Here is a 14,644-nt window from a genome sequence, read left to right as displayed (position 1 = left end):
AAAGCTTTATAGCTCTTTATTTGGGTGATCTAGTATGAACTTGATAGATAGAACTGAAACCTTTAAATGATCTATATAACTTTTTCTTTGGGGCAGTCGTGACATCGACTTGACGTGATGAAAGCTTCATAGCTTAGTATTTTAGTAGTTTGTTTTTTACAAGCTTAATGAAGTTTGTCCTACTGCGAACTAGATGATGAAGTCTTTGTAGCTTAGATTTTAGTGGTTTGTCTTTGACAAACTTGATGAAGCATTTTACGTGATTGTGAATGCATGACTGCTTTCTACGAAAGAGTTTTAAGGATCTCTTTCTAAATCTTTCACAGTGATCTAAGGTTGTTTATGTGCATGGCCTTAAATAACAGCATCTTGTGGAGGTCTTAACAATCGTTTTCGAAAGTTCAAGATGTAACTCACTTTCTCTAATGAACTTGTTACCTACTTCACTATGCATCAATTCAAATCATTAGATATTGATGTTAAAGTTTAATCTTCTAACTTTATTCATAACAATATCTTCATTTACTTCTGTTATTTTTTACTATACCAGTCATTTGTGGGAGAATATTGGGAATGACTTTCGACTTAGGCTCATAGCAAAATTAAAAGAAACGGAGAAAAGTTGTCCAACATGGAAAATTAAGGAATGCCTCAAATGTATAAATACCAAGACATGATAGAGGTGATTACAAAGTGTAGTGGTCGTGGAAGTATAACTCTTTCACCACACGCTTCTGACCACTGCTGTCCATCTGGTCGAAGGGGTTCAAGTAATTGCACTTGCACAAAAAAAGAACCTTTTACTACTTATTCATTCAATTTTCCTTAAAACATGTTAATCTTTTTGCGTTGAATGTTTTTCCTCGTATTTTAACCCTAGCAGTCATTTCATTTTTCCTTCTTCATATACACAACCTGCAAATGTATTTTGTATTCAATTTGATTCTTGTTTCACTTTTTTTCATTGATAAGTTCTAAGCTTTTCTTTTCATTCCAATCTACTCTCAGTGAGTGCACTCCTCATATTATCACCAAAGTCGCATCGTAATTGTTTTTAGGATAGTGATTCTTCCACGACGCAACAAATTTGTGACACTTATTCTAACATCGAAAACATAAATTTTTTAAATTAAAAATTAGCGTCACATCACCTTTCTATTAGTAATTAAAGAAAAAATGATGGAGAGGCTACCCAATACAAATCTTAGGAGTAAAGTTGTTGAAAGAAAAAACTAAGGAGCCAATGACAATGATTTAGTGAGTCGATCAAGGATTAAGTCCTTTGTTACAAGAACCATACTCGAACTTAATGTTTATGTAGACATTTTTCAATCAAGGGTTCCAAAAAGATATTTGGAAATTGAAGCTCAATTATAGAAGATAAATAATTATAATGAATATGAGGTTAAAAATCAATAAATTATATGTTTAGAAGAAAAAAAAAAGATACATTTTCAAACATGGTAGCAATAGATATTAATATTAATTTTATTACATGTTTTCCATCCTATTTTTTTCTACTCATTATATTTCTCCTAATCTCTCCAAAGTAACAAGAAAAGCTATCCCATGATTCCTTTTAAACAAGTAAATAGAGAAGATGAGTGGATAATTAATCACTCAAGTTCAGGGAGAAACATCTTCTATCAATTTGATTCTCACATTTCACTCTAATTCCATTGATCTTTAGATTTTAAAAAGTTAAATAAATCACACACATAAAAGTTACTGATAAAGAGTTTTAAAATAAAATTATAATAGAAAGATCCAAATGGATCGGTTTGTGAAAGATATAATAAAATAGTTAAGGTTTTAGTTGATACAATCTAAAATCTAAAGTGTAGAAATTAAATTTCTATTTCTACGAAGTACTGTCAACGACAAACCAAGTAAGTCTAATTATAATGAGAAGCACGTTTAAAAATATCAAAGTGTCTTTACTCACACGTCTGGAGAGTTCGTATATATATGCGTTTGGAGGAGCATAGTTCTTTCTTTGGATTCATATCTTTGTATTTGAAATACATGGTTGAGTTCATGTGTGAAGGGCATGTTGTGTTATTTTTTGAACTATTCATAATCTATTGTTTTGAAATATTTTTTCAATGAATAAGAACAATAATTACCCAATAGAATTTTTCTACGAGAATATAGTTAAACTAGAGGGAAATCATCAGAACTTTTAATTCAATTTTTTTCTCCATGAATTTCCTCATCATATTCTTCTTCTGTTCTTTTCTTCTTCATGTTAGATGCTCTATATTTTAACTCTATCAGTACTTATTTTTTAATGAAATCTCCCCCACATCTTTTCATCCAATAAAATATCACCAACTCTTTCAAAATTTAAATGATTATCAAAGAACAAATCACCGTTTTTTCATCATTTTTAGCTAAAACATAATCCAGAAAAGAGATCCTTTAGTATATGATTCTTTTTGTTATTTGTTATTATTGTTTTGAGTTTTTGTTTTTATTTGTTTTTTCTTTTAACTTTTTCTTCCACCATTCTCCAAAAGTAGTACTTTTTCAAATTCTTTAACTCATTCGATATGTGAATTCTTTTTACGTATAATTATGTGAATTTTTTTACGTTAACTATTGCTCTTAAAACAGACAAAATACAATTATTTATACAACCAATCATCCTACAATACACTTTAATCTGCATAAAACACATGAATTAAATGTACACAAAAAATGGAGACTGTAATTGGTCATTGAGTTGGTTACATGGAGGTGATGCTTGTAATTTATCATCTACATTGGCGGTACAAAAGTAGCCATCAAAGTTGCAGAGGTTATTTGAGCTTAGAATTTATTATTGAAATTGATCATTGGAGTTTGTAATGGAAGAGATTGTCAAAGTCCAAAATTAGTCATCAAAGTTTCATTTGTAAACAAAGTGATGTCAAAGCCTAAAATTGGTGGTCAAGATTGATCATTAGAGTTGCGATCGAAGTGATTGTAGTAGTTGTCATCAAAGCCTAGAGTCAGTCACCAGAGTTGGACACGTGAAAATCATCATTGAGGTTGGTTCACAAAGTACAACGACACTTGTTGACGATGTCAAAGAATGGAGGAGGATTTGGGTGAGTTAGTAAACTACTCTTCACTAACATTTAAAATTGGTGGGCTAATATACCTACTCGACTCGACTCATGTTTAGTGAACTAAATAACCCATGTATATGAAAAGAGATTCACCACTTATTAAAGCTCGATATGGTAACCATAATTCGTGAAAATTAAGCTTGTAGATGATACTCATTCTAACCCTATTACTTAAGAAACATGCAAACACAAACCATTGTAGAATGAAAAATGAAAGGCAATAAGCTTAGTTTAAAAATAAAACCAAGACAAAACAAACAAAACAAAAATAGTTAAAGTTGAAATGGTACTCTCAAATGTACTTTTTAGTTGAACTTGATGACCGGCCTAAATGTAAAGGTAAACTAGACATCTATGGTGTAGAAATTAAGGATAAAATGTTGAACCAATATTCATATGATTCAATTGCTAAGAGAACTTCTCTTAAAGACTTTGAGCATAAATTTTTGCAAGGAAAGAATGACTCGTGATTGCAAAGGATGGGAGGTGAATGAACAATATGGATCAAAATAGTTCTCAACCTGCTATTGTCCCTCATCATATGTTCAAGATGAAAACATATCAAAATATGCTCAAATGGTAATGAATCAAATACACTATTCTAAAACATTCCCATAATGACAATCAAAACATATTATACTAACACAGGCTCCTAAGTCCAAAAACCAGTGCTAAAGATTACAAGAAAACAGATATCTAAATAAGGTGAGATTATCAAATAAGAATCGTATCTCAAACCATGCCAGCCAAAATTTCTCCAAAAAAGACCCGCTGACATCAGAAGGTGCAGCCGATCGGATCATAGCTCTCATCATTGTCAACATAATAACACAGTAGATAGAAATGCACACTTCACCACCTGGATACAAATCTACCTTATAATAAACTTAAAGCCACTAATAAGCAGGCTCGCTAACTATGAAGAATATCAATGTAGGTAATCCTCTATCCAGAATCGTGAAAAACCAACCTATTCTTCATTTTGTGTTTCATCCTTGTAAAGTTTGATCATATCATCGATACGAAGAATTGTAATTGCTGCTTCAGTTGCAAACTGGGAGAGGAAAATGAATTACGAATAAGGTTGAAATAAAAACATACATTAGAGCAAATTTAGAAGTTTACCTGAATTATCTTTACTTTGCTCATAGCGGGTTCAATAACACCAGCTTCCAAGTTATTGCGAATGGATCCATTGGTTAGATCGAGTCCCATGCTGTTTGAATAATGGAAGGTATTAAACATAATTCAAACAGGTTAAAGCAAAAACAAACCAGTGTAATCCCAACTCAAACAGAACCAAAAGGAGAGATGCTTAATAGTTGTAAATCTAACTTCTTTGGTGGCAGTTTTATCTTTAGTTAAATAAAACTTGACCTAATGTCTTCATTTACAGACTCATTGTGTAAGTGACAGTGCACTATAAATCAATATAAAATGTCTACTTTTTTAGTAATGCCTCCACCAAGAAACAAAAAAATGTATGTTAATTCGGAAAAAGAACAATTCAGAAAACTTGCACGCCAAGTTTCCCAAATCCCTTTATACGCCTCCTCTCTGCAGAATCCCAGCTGTTGAAAACAGAATCACACGACCATTCAAGAGGGGACTACAATTTTGGTGTCCAAAATTATCTCATCTGTCTAGGTACTATAATTATTGGGAAGAAAGCAGACTGGTTTCATTTAGTCTATTGCACTATCCAAAATCCAAGTTTGTTGTGGAGGTGAGATAATTTGGACACCAAAATTGTAGTCCTCTCGAATGACCGCATGGTTCTGTTTTCAATAGCTGGGGCTCTGCTGACATGGCTGATTTGAAGTATTTTGAATGTATCAATACACATTTTTTTAACAAATACTTACACATTTAAAAATTGAGGACGGTGTAATATAATGTAATGTAAGATGTGTTGTAATATTTCAGAACCAGGTTTTAGGACTTCAATTGTCAAAACCAGTCAATTGAATCTCTCTCAAACTCACGCATCAGAGGAAGAGAGAAAAAGTCTCTAACAATTCTATGACCTACTTTTTCAGAAGGTGACGTGTCACAGATTCACAGTAACTGCAACAACACATTTGTATTCATGCTTCTTAGCCTCGATAAATAATGAATAAAAACAATATGATGCCTATTGAAGGTGCAAGATAAAAAATATCCTCCCAATGTAAGAAAATAAACTGGACAAGTTAAGTATACTAATCCAATAATTATAGTACCTAGAGAGATGCTTCTTATCTGCCTTCGTTTGTGCTGTGTGGTGATAAGCTCGTAGTTTGGCAACTAACTCAGTAGCATCCTTAGCAGCATTAACTGCAAGTACCTACACAAAGAACATGCAAGTGACATTGAGGACATCCCAAAACATTTCCAAATTTTACACCATTATCACTATACCTTTGGAATAATTAATAAAGATTCGGCAAACTCAGCAATTGCTAACTGCTCACGGGAGCCTAGAGTGGTTGCAAGGTATTCTAAATACACCGACAATGCAGATTCAACTGCACCACCACCTGCTACCACCTGCGTGATCAACACATTTTAATGATAAATATTGGAGAACTGACTCATCACAAATATAAGTTTCTGGTTCTTGTTGCCAATTCCTATCGCCCACTTATCTATGCTAAATTTAAATGTGTCAGAAATGAAGTGGTATCTGCTACTACTGGTTGGTAGAAATTGAAACAAAAACAGCACATAACATATTACCGTATTGGACTCAAGAGTCCTCTTGACGATAGATAACGCATCATGCAAAGCCCTCTCCATCTCGTCAAGCATATAGTCATTGGCACCTCTAAGGATCAAGGAGACCTAGAGAATAAAATTTTTCAAAAATTAAAAAACATCACCATGTAAACTTTTTAAGAAACAAATTATTATTATTTTTTGAAGAAACAATAATATTCACAACAAATATTTCCCATTGTTCAGCAATCATGCAAAATTTATCTAGTTTCAAAACCTATTTCGAGTTAGATACTTTTAAACCACAGGTAATGTGAATAATGTATAATATCAGAACTAATACCCAACAGTTAAATACCATCTACCCTAAGAATTAGTCGGTGTTTTCAAAGCACAAGGTGTACTCTAAGGCCAAACTTTTTAAATCGCATCAAGGAGAGAGGCGATAACAAGGTGTCACATGATTGAAGCAAGGCACAGTTAACAAAATAATAGATATTAACAATAAAAATAAAAAGTGCATACATTAGAAATAAATTAACTCACAATCGAGGAAAAAAATTTTGAGAAAAGATACAGAAATAAAAATGATTTTGTTCCTACTTTGACTCTTTTTCTTCTTCAATTTTTCTTTCTTTCTTTGATTCTACCTTTACAAACTTTGGTACTTCCTTTTAATCCTATTGGAGAAGAATGTTTATTTTTTTCTAAAAAAGTTAGGGAATTGAACCAGGTGAGGGCCTGGTCGCCTTGAATGTATGTTCTAGGCGACTGAAAGGAACAAAAGGCGAGTGGTGCCTGCCTTGGGTTGCAAGGCGTTAAGGTCTCGCCTCACCTTGCCTCTCGCCTCAGGCAAGCGCCTGGCTGCTACTCAACAACACCGGAATTTGTAATCTAAAACATTAGGCCAGAATTTGGCTTCACAGCAGTTTAAGCTAGGACGAAGTCACTCACCGCACTAGTAGTTTTAGAACCCTTTATCATAACGACATCATCATCAGCAATTCTTTCTTCTACGACCTCATCAGCATATCCAAGAAGTGATGGCTCAAAAGTTTCCTCCCCCTCCATGTCAGCAAATGTTGAAACCTGCAGTCCCAGGTCAATGAACAGAAAGGATAATAACTAATAATAATAATAACAATAATATTGTAGATTTATCACTCCAAACATAAGATATTATCATAAGCTACAAACATAAGCTATTAGACACTGTACAACAAAAGTGACGCAGAAGTCTGAAAACATTAGGAGCAGTAGCTCAGACAAAAGAACCTCAGGAGCTTCATTTTACTGAAATGAAGTTCACACAGAAGACGCAAGTGACTTTAGTTTTGGATGAAATGTTTTAGCATCGTTTTTAAAAATTACAAATATAGCAAAATATATTAGGAATACTCCTTTCGCATTGTACTACATTTGCTATATTAAGAGCCAGATTGCTATATTTGCATTTGCCCCTTAAATGATGTATTCTATCTTCCTTTTCTCTCATCACAAAACCCTAGTCACTAACTATGGACAAAATGAAATCCTTCATCAGTCTGCCTCATCACGTGGACAGACCCTCCAACCAATTTTCTTCTTCCCAATTTCATCATTGCTTGATGTTGTGCTCGAAACCAGAGCATTTTACTCTCAATCTTGCTACTCATCTGCTCATGCCACAGATGTCACTCACCCCCAGTCCAGTAACCAGCATCCAGCATGATTAAAGCCACTTTGGTTCAGTTAAGTCCTTTAACAATTGGTTTGATTCATAGTCCAAATAATATATATAAGGCTGCCAGTTCGGCTGGTTGGTCGAACAAAACTAAATCAAACCAATTGACAAAGCCAATATGACCTATTTCCAAAATAATAAAAATGGTGATTTTAGATTGAACTTAAAACACCCAGCAAAACCAGACTTAAATGCAACATTAAATTATATAATGAGTCAACTTATCAAAATGCCTCGATGGGGCCAGAAAAATGTAGATAAAGACCTCACCACCAGGGAGAAGATGAGGTTCCAACTAGACTAAAAAGAAAGCCAAACCAAAAGGGATCGCATGAGATACAATACAATAACATAAATGGTGTCAGGAAATTCCCACACAGTTTTTTCAAGGTAAGAAGCAATAATACTCCAATACACAATGAAGTGTAGCTGTCAACCCAGTTGAGATGTCCAGATGCGCTTGCTGATCCATCTCTTTCCGCTCATGGCATAATCCTGTACCATGAGCTTTTGTCTCTTTATTAAATTTATTAATAAAAGAGACTTGTTTCCTCTTCAAAAAAATATATATTCTGATACACAATGAAGTGTATTATTTATTTAACATATCCTACTGTTAGTCCTCCGATCATCCATACCCACAAACACAAGGGTAAATTGGCAATGCATAAAAGTCAGTACCTAGGGGTATTATTAGAGAGGTGAATATCGGTTAAGGGGCCCATCATTTGAGGTGTGAGGATTTAAAGAAAGCTTTGGGATTGCCAAATGAAGGTTTTATTTGGGAGAAAGCTGCTGTGAGCTTTTGAGGGAGAAGAAACCAGCCTTCTCAAAGGAGCTGGAGCCTATATCTTTTACATTTCTTTGTTGTTGCTTGTTATTTCCTTTTTCCTTGTTCTCGGTTTGATATTTGTGTGAGAAACTCTTGTTGGCTTCCATTCGATAAATCGTAACAGAGTACCGTATCTGTTTCTCTATTTTGTTGGGATTTTCTGAGTTTCACGTGGAAGAATCCTAACACCTACATAGCAACTGTAATTACAAAAAGAAAAAAATTATCCAGTTGGTGTAAATTAAAAAATGGGTGTAAATATAATCTGTGGTGTTAGAATTTGGAAAATGAGGTAAAATCAAAAGAAACGCCTTACCCAAACCTTTTTAAAGTCTCAATCCAAATCTCTGAAATATTCCAAACGCTCTATACCGCCCATATGATTCTAATCTTCCTCGCAAAGACAAGAATTGAGGGCTACAACATTCATTGAATGTGCAACTGCCTAAAACAATCCAAAATGATAATAACACCTTTCCCAAAACACTAAAAGCACAATAGACAAAAAAAAAGTGAGATTTTTAAAACCCCTTTAGTTGAGTAAAAAAATGAAAGAACAGGAGCACCCTCTACAAGAAGGGGCTCCAACTAGGAAAAATAGCACCTAAAGAGATTACAAAAAGCCTTTGAAATTGAAGCCTACAAAAGAAACATATAAACGGACCCATAAAATAGCAGACCCCAACAAAACACAGAATGTGGCCCTTCTCCCCACAGGACGGGTTGAGAAGAGACTCCTCGATCAAAGCACAAACATCTCGTCGGGCAACCACAAAGCCAAATGATTGAGAGAAAGAATCACAAACAAAATTGGCAAAATCACAACACCAAAGGTATGGTCCTGGTCTACCGTTGCCTTCCGACAAAGTACACAGCAAAAACTACCCACGACTGTGTAAAACTTGTCAGGTACAGAACCCCACTTTCCTAGGAATCTAAATCTTCCAAATTACCAAAAAGACCAATAGATCCAAAGAAGGGTCAACCAAAAATCAAAAGAAAGGGTTACATGAGAACTCTTCTAAGGAGCCAGGCTCCAGATCCTCACATCCCTTCTCCAACTTCTAAAAGAGAAACCCTCAAGGAGAGAAAGAAGAGTCGCCACCTTCATCTCTTCCCTATTAGAAAGAACATGACAGAAAAGGAACAATGGCTCCCAGACCGCACAAGTAAATCGGCCACCATGTGATTTTTAAGCGTAGAAAAATGGAACACCAGGGAACAAGAACAAAGGGACCTCTCTCCCTCCCAGTGAACAAAAAGAGATCTCAGCAGCAAAGAGAACACTGTAAAAACTTTAATCTTCTATTTAGAAATTTGCTCAAAGAACAAGCAACCATAACAATGTGCTTCCCATATAACAGTGAAGATAATCAACCAATATTCAGGAAAACCATCTACAATAAAACAGACTGACAGGTTAGATGAAAATGGAGAGATATACAGAGAGAAAGTTAGATGTTAGCATACCATGGTTGCCCCAGTAGCCTTGGCGACATGGCGCATGTCCTCCTTTTTGACTCGCCTAACAGCAATAGCACCTGCTTCTACAAAATACTGACAGTAGAGAAAAAAAAACGATTAGAAAATAACATATTAGAGAAAATTACAAAATATATCGGCAATTAAAAAAAAAATCTAGACATCAACAAAATTATATACAAATACAACAGTAAACATGATCCTCATACAATCAGAAAAGCAAAATGGGTAAAAATATTTACACTAGATATGCGGGGATGCATTTCATTTATCTTGATGGGAGTAGGTTTTTAATCAAGAAAATAAATGAGATGCACTAAATTTAAACACATGTCAGCTAACATAGCAAACATCAGAAAATTAGAACACACTAATTATTAAGGTATAGCAGAGAGCAGCTAAATGAGAACAAAAACTAAAGAAGCTTGCCTTGAGTGCCATGTCATCAATCCCTTTCGTGGTGAGAACAACATTTGCCCCCGCTTTCAAAAGCTTCTCAATACGTTCTTTCATCATATCAGACTCCCTATGAACAAGATGTGCAATAATTGCCAAATAAGAAGGTTAAACAATACAATACAAGAAATCTACATTTTGATCAATCAAGAAACAATTACATAAAAGTTTTCCTCAAAGAAAAGATGTGAAATTTTGAAGTGCGTGTGAAATTTTCAAATTGTAATGGCAGTGAAGAGAAACTTTAGGAATTAACCATAACTCAACTCAACAGATTGTTTGGATGCATCAAGCTAAAAAGAAATTTGTGTGTGATTCATTACCTCTGACGAATTTTCTCAAGTTCCCGAGGGTCAGTGACAAGAACTTGCACACCCAGCTGCATTTTTGTCTTTTGAAGATTGAAGTCAAGGCAAGCAATCCTTGCTGGTGCAACTCTTACTGGCATCCCTTGAGCTGCTCGGCCAGTGTTTAAAGCATAACCATTCAACAGAAAGCTATCTTTTGCACTCTTTCCATGAGCTTTCAAAATGTTGATTCCCTGAAACACACACAAAAAAAGGCTAAACTCTAGTCCAAAAAAATCCTTATCTTAACTTCTACTTTTTTTTCATGAAATCTAGCTTTACTCCATGAGAACATGCACTTCAAACTAGAGTATTTTTAAATAAATATCCGACTATCTCTTTCTACAGATTCACATCGCTCTTGCCATAAAGGAGAAGACATGGGATTAAGAAGGAGTTGATGAACAAAACCCGGATAATTGGGAGAAAGGAAGTCTAAAAACGGTGTAATGGTCACCACTGCATTAGAGTACATGAATTCAAAGATCATCACAATATATGCTTTCAAAAACAAATAAATTAAAAAATCCGTTTGAATTGACTTTCTAAGTCATAAAGAAGACATGAAGAGAAAGCATTGAGGAAGAACGTTCCATGTGAACATGAACCTAAAAATCCTCAAAAGAAGAGAAAACGTGTGAATGATTCCAAGTCTCAACAGCCTTCTCTCTAAAGGATCAAATGTAATTATTTTTTCTTGGAGCGAAAAGAAATGTTGACTTGAGGAGATTCGAACATTTGATCTCTTGGTTGAGAGTATGTGTTTTAACTAGTTAGGCTATGCTCAAATTGGTAAGGATCCAAAAGTAAGTTGGAAGACATAACTAATAAACATTTGTATGCGGACCAGAAACACCACACATATAGAGCCAATTCTAAAACTTTGTTGCCTAACTTAAACTTAAAGAACAATCTAGGAAGGAAATAAGTAAACGTTGGAATTCCAAAAGCCAGGTTGGAAAAATAAACCAGAAAGTCGCAAACCTTAATTGGGTATTTAATTTCTCCCCTTGCATTGGTCATCTTGACTGCTTGCACTGCATCTACAACCTACGGACCAAAAGATATACACAAGACTTGAGCAATCAAATGAAGATCAGAAGATATTGTCATTATTCCATTATCTTAGCAAGTATAAGGTAAATGAACCACAGGCAACATTATTTTACATAAAAGTCACCAAGATAATCACATAAAATTATAAAAAGATGACGTTGAACCTTGAATAAAGTACTTAAACTTAGTACAACAAAAGGGCCCAAGAACTTACCAAATTTGCAAAGAAGTCGCTATCACTTGTAATCAACTTAGAAGACATGCTTGTCTTAGCACAATTAATAAGCGAGTCCTTTCCCAACTTTTCAACCTGACCATCCACATCAAGTGATGTTAGAAAAACCCTTTGACGATACTGTTAACTAATCTATGTAAGTATAAAGTACAAAAGAAATATATACAAAAAGGGTTTGAGACCACTCCACAACCAAGAGAGCTTAAAGAAAATACTTGATCAAATTGGTGTTAATTGGAAAAATCCTTAATAAAGATGCAGAGAGAATACAGAAGTTAAACTAAAAAAAAAAAATTGTCCACCAACTCAACCCAATTACTCTTAGAAAGTAGAACTAAATAAACCCTAAACTATAGAAATGTCAAAGACAAAAGATGGATGAGTTAATCCTTATTATTAGCAGCAATGTTAAGAACTTTATAAAACCTCTTTAAGAAAAGGCAACAAGGAGTTAGCCATGACTTTGGTAAGAAGTAATAGTACTCGACAACACATTTACATGATTGGACATTTATACGATTGTAATTTTTGCATTTAAATCAATGTTTGCACCTCCTTGTGGAAAGATTTCTTAACCCACAAAGAAAAGCCGGTGAACAACATTGCACCCAAGTCCATGTAATGTCATCGGAGGTTGAATGCATATGATTTACATAACATATCTAAAAATATAAATATAGATAAATTTCAACAATAATGCAAAGATATTTTACTAGAAATAACTCACCTTTACAGCCAACTTTTCCTCGACATATTTGCATGCTTCTCTCATGGCAAGCTTTCAACATAAAAAAATATTAAAGCATACAAATATGAAAATCACAACATCAAAAAATACAACTAAAAACCAATAGAAAATGAGTGCTACAGACATCTCTTTAAAATTTTATAAAAATGAACAAACTTCCACTAGGCTGGAGTAAAAGAAAGAAACTTGCTTACCCTGTACCCACTAATTATAGACGTTGGATGAATCTTGTTTCTCACCAAATCATTAGCTCTCTGAAGAGTTAGAAGGGGAAAACGATGTTCTAAATGTTCCTGATAATAAATGATACTTTCTCAATATGAAGCATATTAAATACACTTACCTTGAGCAACTCAGCTGCTACAATGACTACTGAAGTTGTGCCATCACCAACTTCACGATCTTGGAGTTCAGCCAACTCCACAAGCACCTAAAAATGCATAAAATCAACATTAAACATATAAGAGTGTACACATATATATGTAAACAACAAGGCTGTTTACCCACTTTTGCAGCAGGGTGCTCCACTTCTAACATCTTAAGAATTGTTGCACCATCATTAGTGATGGTAACGTCCCCATAATCATCCACAAGCATCTGATACATATTTTTAAAGCAAATTAATAGTTTAGATTAGACTCATTAGACGCTTTAAACCCATTAAGTGAGATTATAAGAAGGTTTCTATATGAGAGATGGGTAAGGTTAGCAAGAACCATTGTTTCAATCCCATTCGTTAATTATACAAAATAGTTTCCTAAAAGCTTCAAATATTGTAAATACTGCTCCTCTAAGCCGAAAGCTTCTCAACTAGCAGACAATCAGTATGTTAATTTGCAACCTCGTAGTAAGTGACACAATACCTTATCAAGGCCTACAGGTCCAAGCGAGGATTTCACAATGTTGGCAACTGCTTGGCACGCTACAACTGAACCCACCAAATAACTCAAATGAGTAATACACATTGTTTATTAATAGTTTAAGATAAATAAAGAACACACATGTATAATTTTTTTTAAAAAAAGGTGTGACTAATAAGAAGTAAGAAGAAGAAAGAAAGGGGGTGAAAAGGTTTAAGATTTACCATTTTGAGTACGAACATCCTGACCAGATTGGCGCTCACCCAATATATCAGGGGTTTGTGAAGCAATTGACATGGCTTAGTGTCCTCTTGAGGTTGAAACAAAGTATACACTAAAGAACGCTCAATCAGTTGAGAAAAGCTGAGAAATAATGCTATGAATGTTTTTTAAGAATAAAATAAGATAGAGAAAGTGAAGGAGAAGCTAATACTCCATAACCTTCATGATGTACACGTAGATGGTTACTGCCTCAGAAGTTAGAAGATTGTATCATCATAAATGGAACAAAGAAATAGAGAGTCGAAAAAATTACAGAGATTTGGATTTCGAGTAGGAGAAATGAAACATTGATAACACAATTACAGTATGATATTTCACATTGTGAATGGTTGTGAAACATGAGTAAGAGGGTGATGGAGTTTAAGCAAAAAGTAAAAAGAAATAATGAATGGAGAACAAACCTTGAATGCGGAGTGCGGGAGAGAGAGAATGATAATCGAATCTGGAGAGTGAGGTTGAAGGCGAGAAATGGAAGAGAGATTTTAGGGCGGGGGCTTGGAAGCTGAGAGTGAAAGATGTTGCTTTGCTTTGCTTTGCTTTGTTTGGAGATTTGAGGCGAACAAACCGTCTCGGTGTAGGGTTTAATGGTTATGCCTCACTTTCTTTTTTTCTTTTTCAGACTTTTGTTATATTTCTATATTCTTTACTCAACCAATTAAAATCTTATTTTAACTTTCATGGTGAAGCTCGTATTTACCATAATACTATTGTTTAAATAAGAATTAAAAAATGTGGCATTTTCCATAACACTGTGTTTAATATTTTGGACAAATGTTAATTAAGTTAACACTAAAATAACAATGGTATCCACGT

The 14,644-nt window shown here is 34.3% G+C and overlaps 1 protein-coding gene and 1 long non-coding RNA gene across 3 annotated transcripts; both read right to left on the bottom strand.

Annotated features, from left to right (window-relative positions):
- Positions 1–3,613: 3,613 nt before the first annotated feature.
- Positions 3,614–14,421, bottom strand: LOC101221684 (T-complex protein 1 subunit alpha). Of its 2 annotated transcripts, XM_031881230.1 has the most exons (19): positions 14,233–14,421; positions 13,774–13,883; positions 13,553–13,617; positions 13,197–13,286; positions 13,033–13,119; positions 12,884–12,943; positions 12,669–12,719; positions 11,921–12,016; positions 11,635–11,700; positions 10,627–10,844; positions 10,277–10,373; positions 9,836–9,922; positions 6,765–6,899; positions 5,832–5,936; positions 5,514–5,642; positions 5,336–5,439; positions 4,239–4,329; positions 4,084–4,167; positions 3,614–3,972 (listed from the first exon to the last, which is right to left on the bottom strand). In XM_031881230.1, exons 2-18 carry the CDS (start codon positions 13,844–13,846, stop codon positions 4,084–4,086), a joined length of 1,638 nt encoding a protein of 545 aa, XP_031737090.1. In that variant the 5' UTR covers positions 13,847–13,883; positions 14,233–14,421; the 3' UTR covers positions 3,614–3,972. The 2 variants fall into 2 exon arrangements, with proteins under 2 accessions (XP_031737090.1, XP_011649041.1); XM_011650739.2 differs by having other exon boundaries at positions 3,614–4,167.
- Positions 7,721–9,826, bottom strand: LOC116402146. The gene is made up of 2 exons (XR_004214566.1): positions 8,682–9,826; positions 7,721–8,565 (listed from the first exon to the last, which is right to left on the bottom strand). It is a non-coding gene; the product is annotated as an uncharacterized LOC116402146 (long non-coding RNA).
- Positions 14,422–14,644: the final 223 nt, after the last annotated feature.

This window comes from Cucumis sativus, chromosome 2 (genome assembly GCF_000004075.3).
Source record: "Cucumis sativus cultivar 9930 chromosome 2, Cucumber_9930_V3, whole genome shotgun sequence".
Taxonomy (NCBI): domain Eukaryota; kingdom Viridiplantae; phylum Streptophyta; class Magnoliopsida; order Cucurbitales; family Cucurbitaceae; genus Cucumis; species Cucumis sativus.
This window is presented reverse-complemented; position numbering and strand designations above follow the sequence as displayed.

What these genes read in the sequence shown, in the direction of transcription:
- LOC101221684 (XM_011650739.2), bottom strand. Translation starts at nt 13,846, where the DNA reads ATGTCAATTGCTTCACAAACCCCTGATATATTGGGTGAGCGCCAATCT. An exon ending in AAATTAAATACCCAATTAAG is followed by an intron (nt 10,845 to 11,634) that starts GTTTGCGACTTT and finishes TGTGTGTTTCAG; the next exon opens with GGAATCAACATTTTGAAAGC. An exon ending in CTTGAGAAAATTCGTCAGAG is followed by an intron (nt 10,374 to 10,626) that starts GTAATGAATCAC and finishes TCTTGTTCATAG; the next exon opens with GGAGTCTGATATGATGAAAG.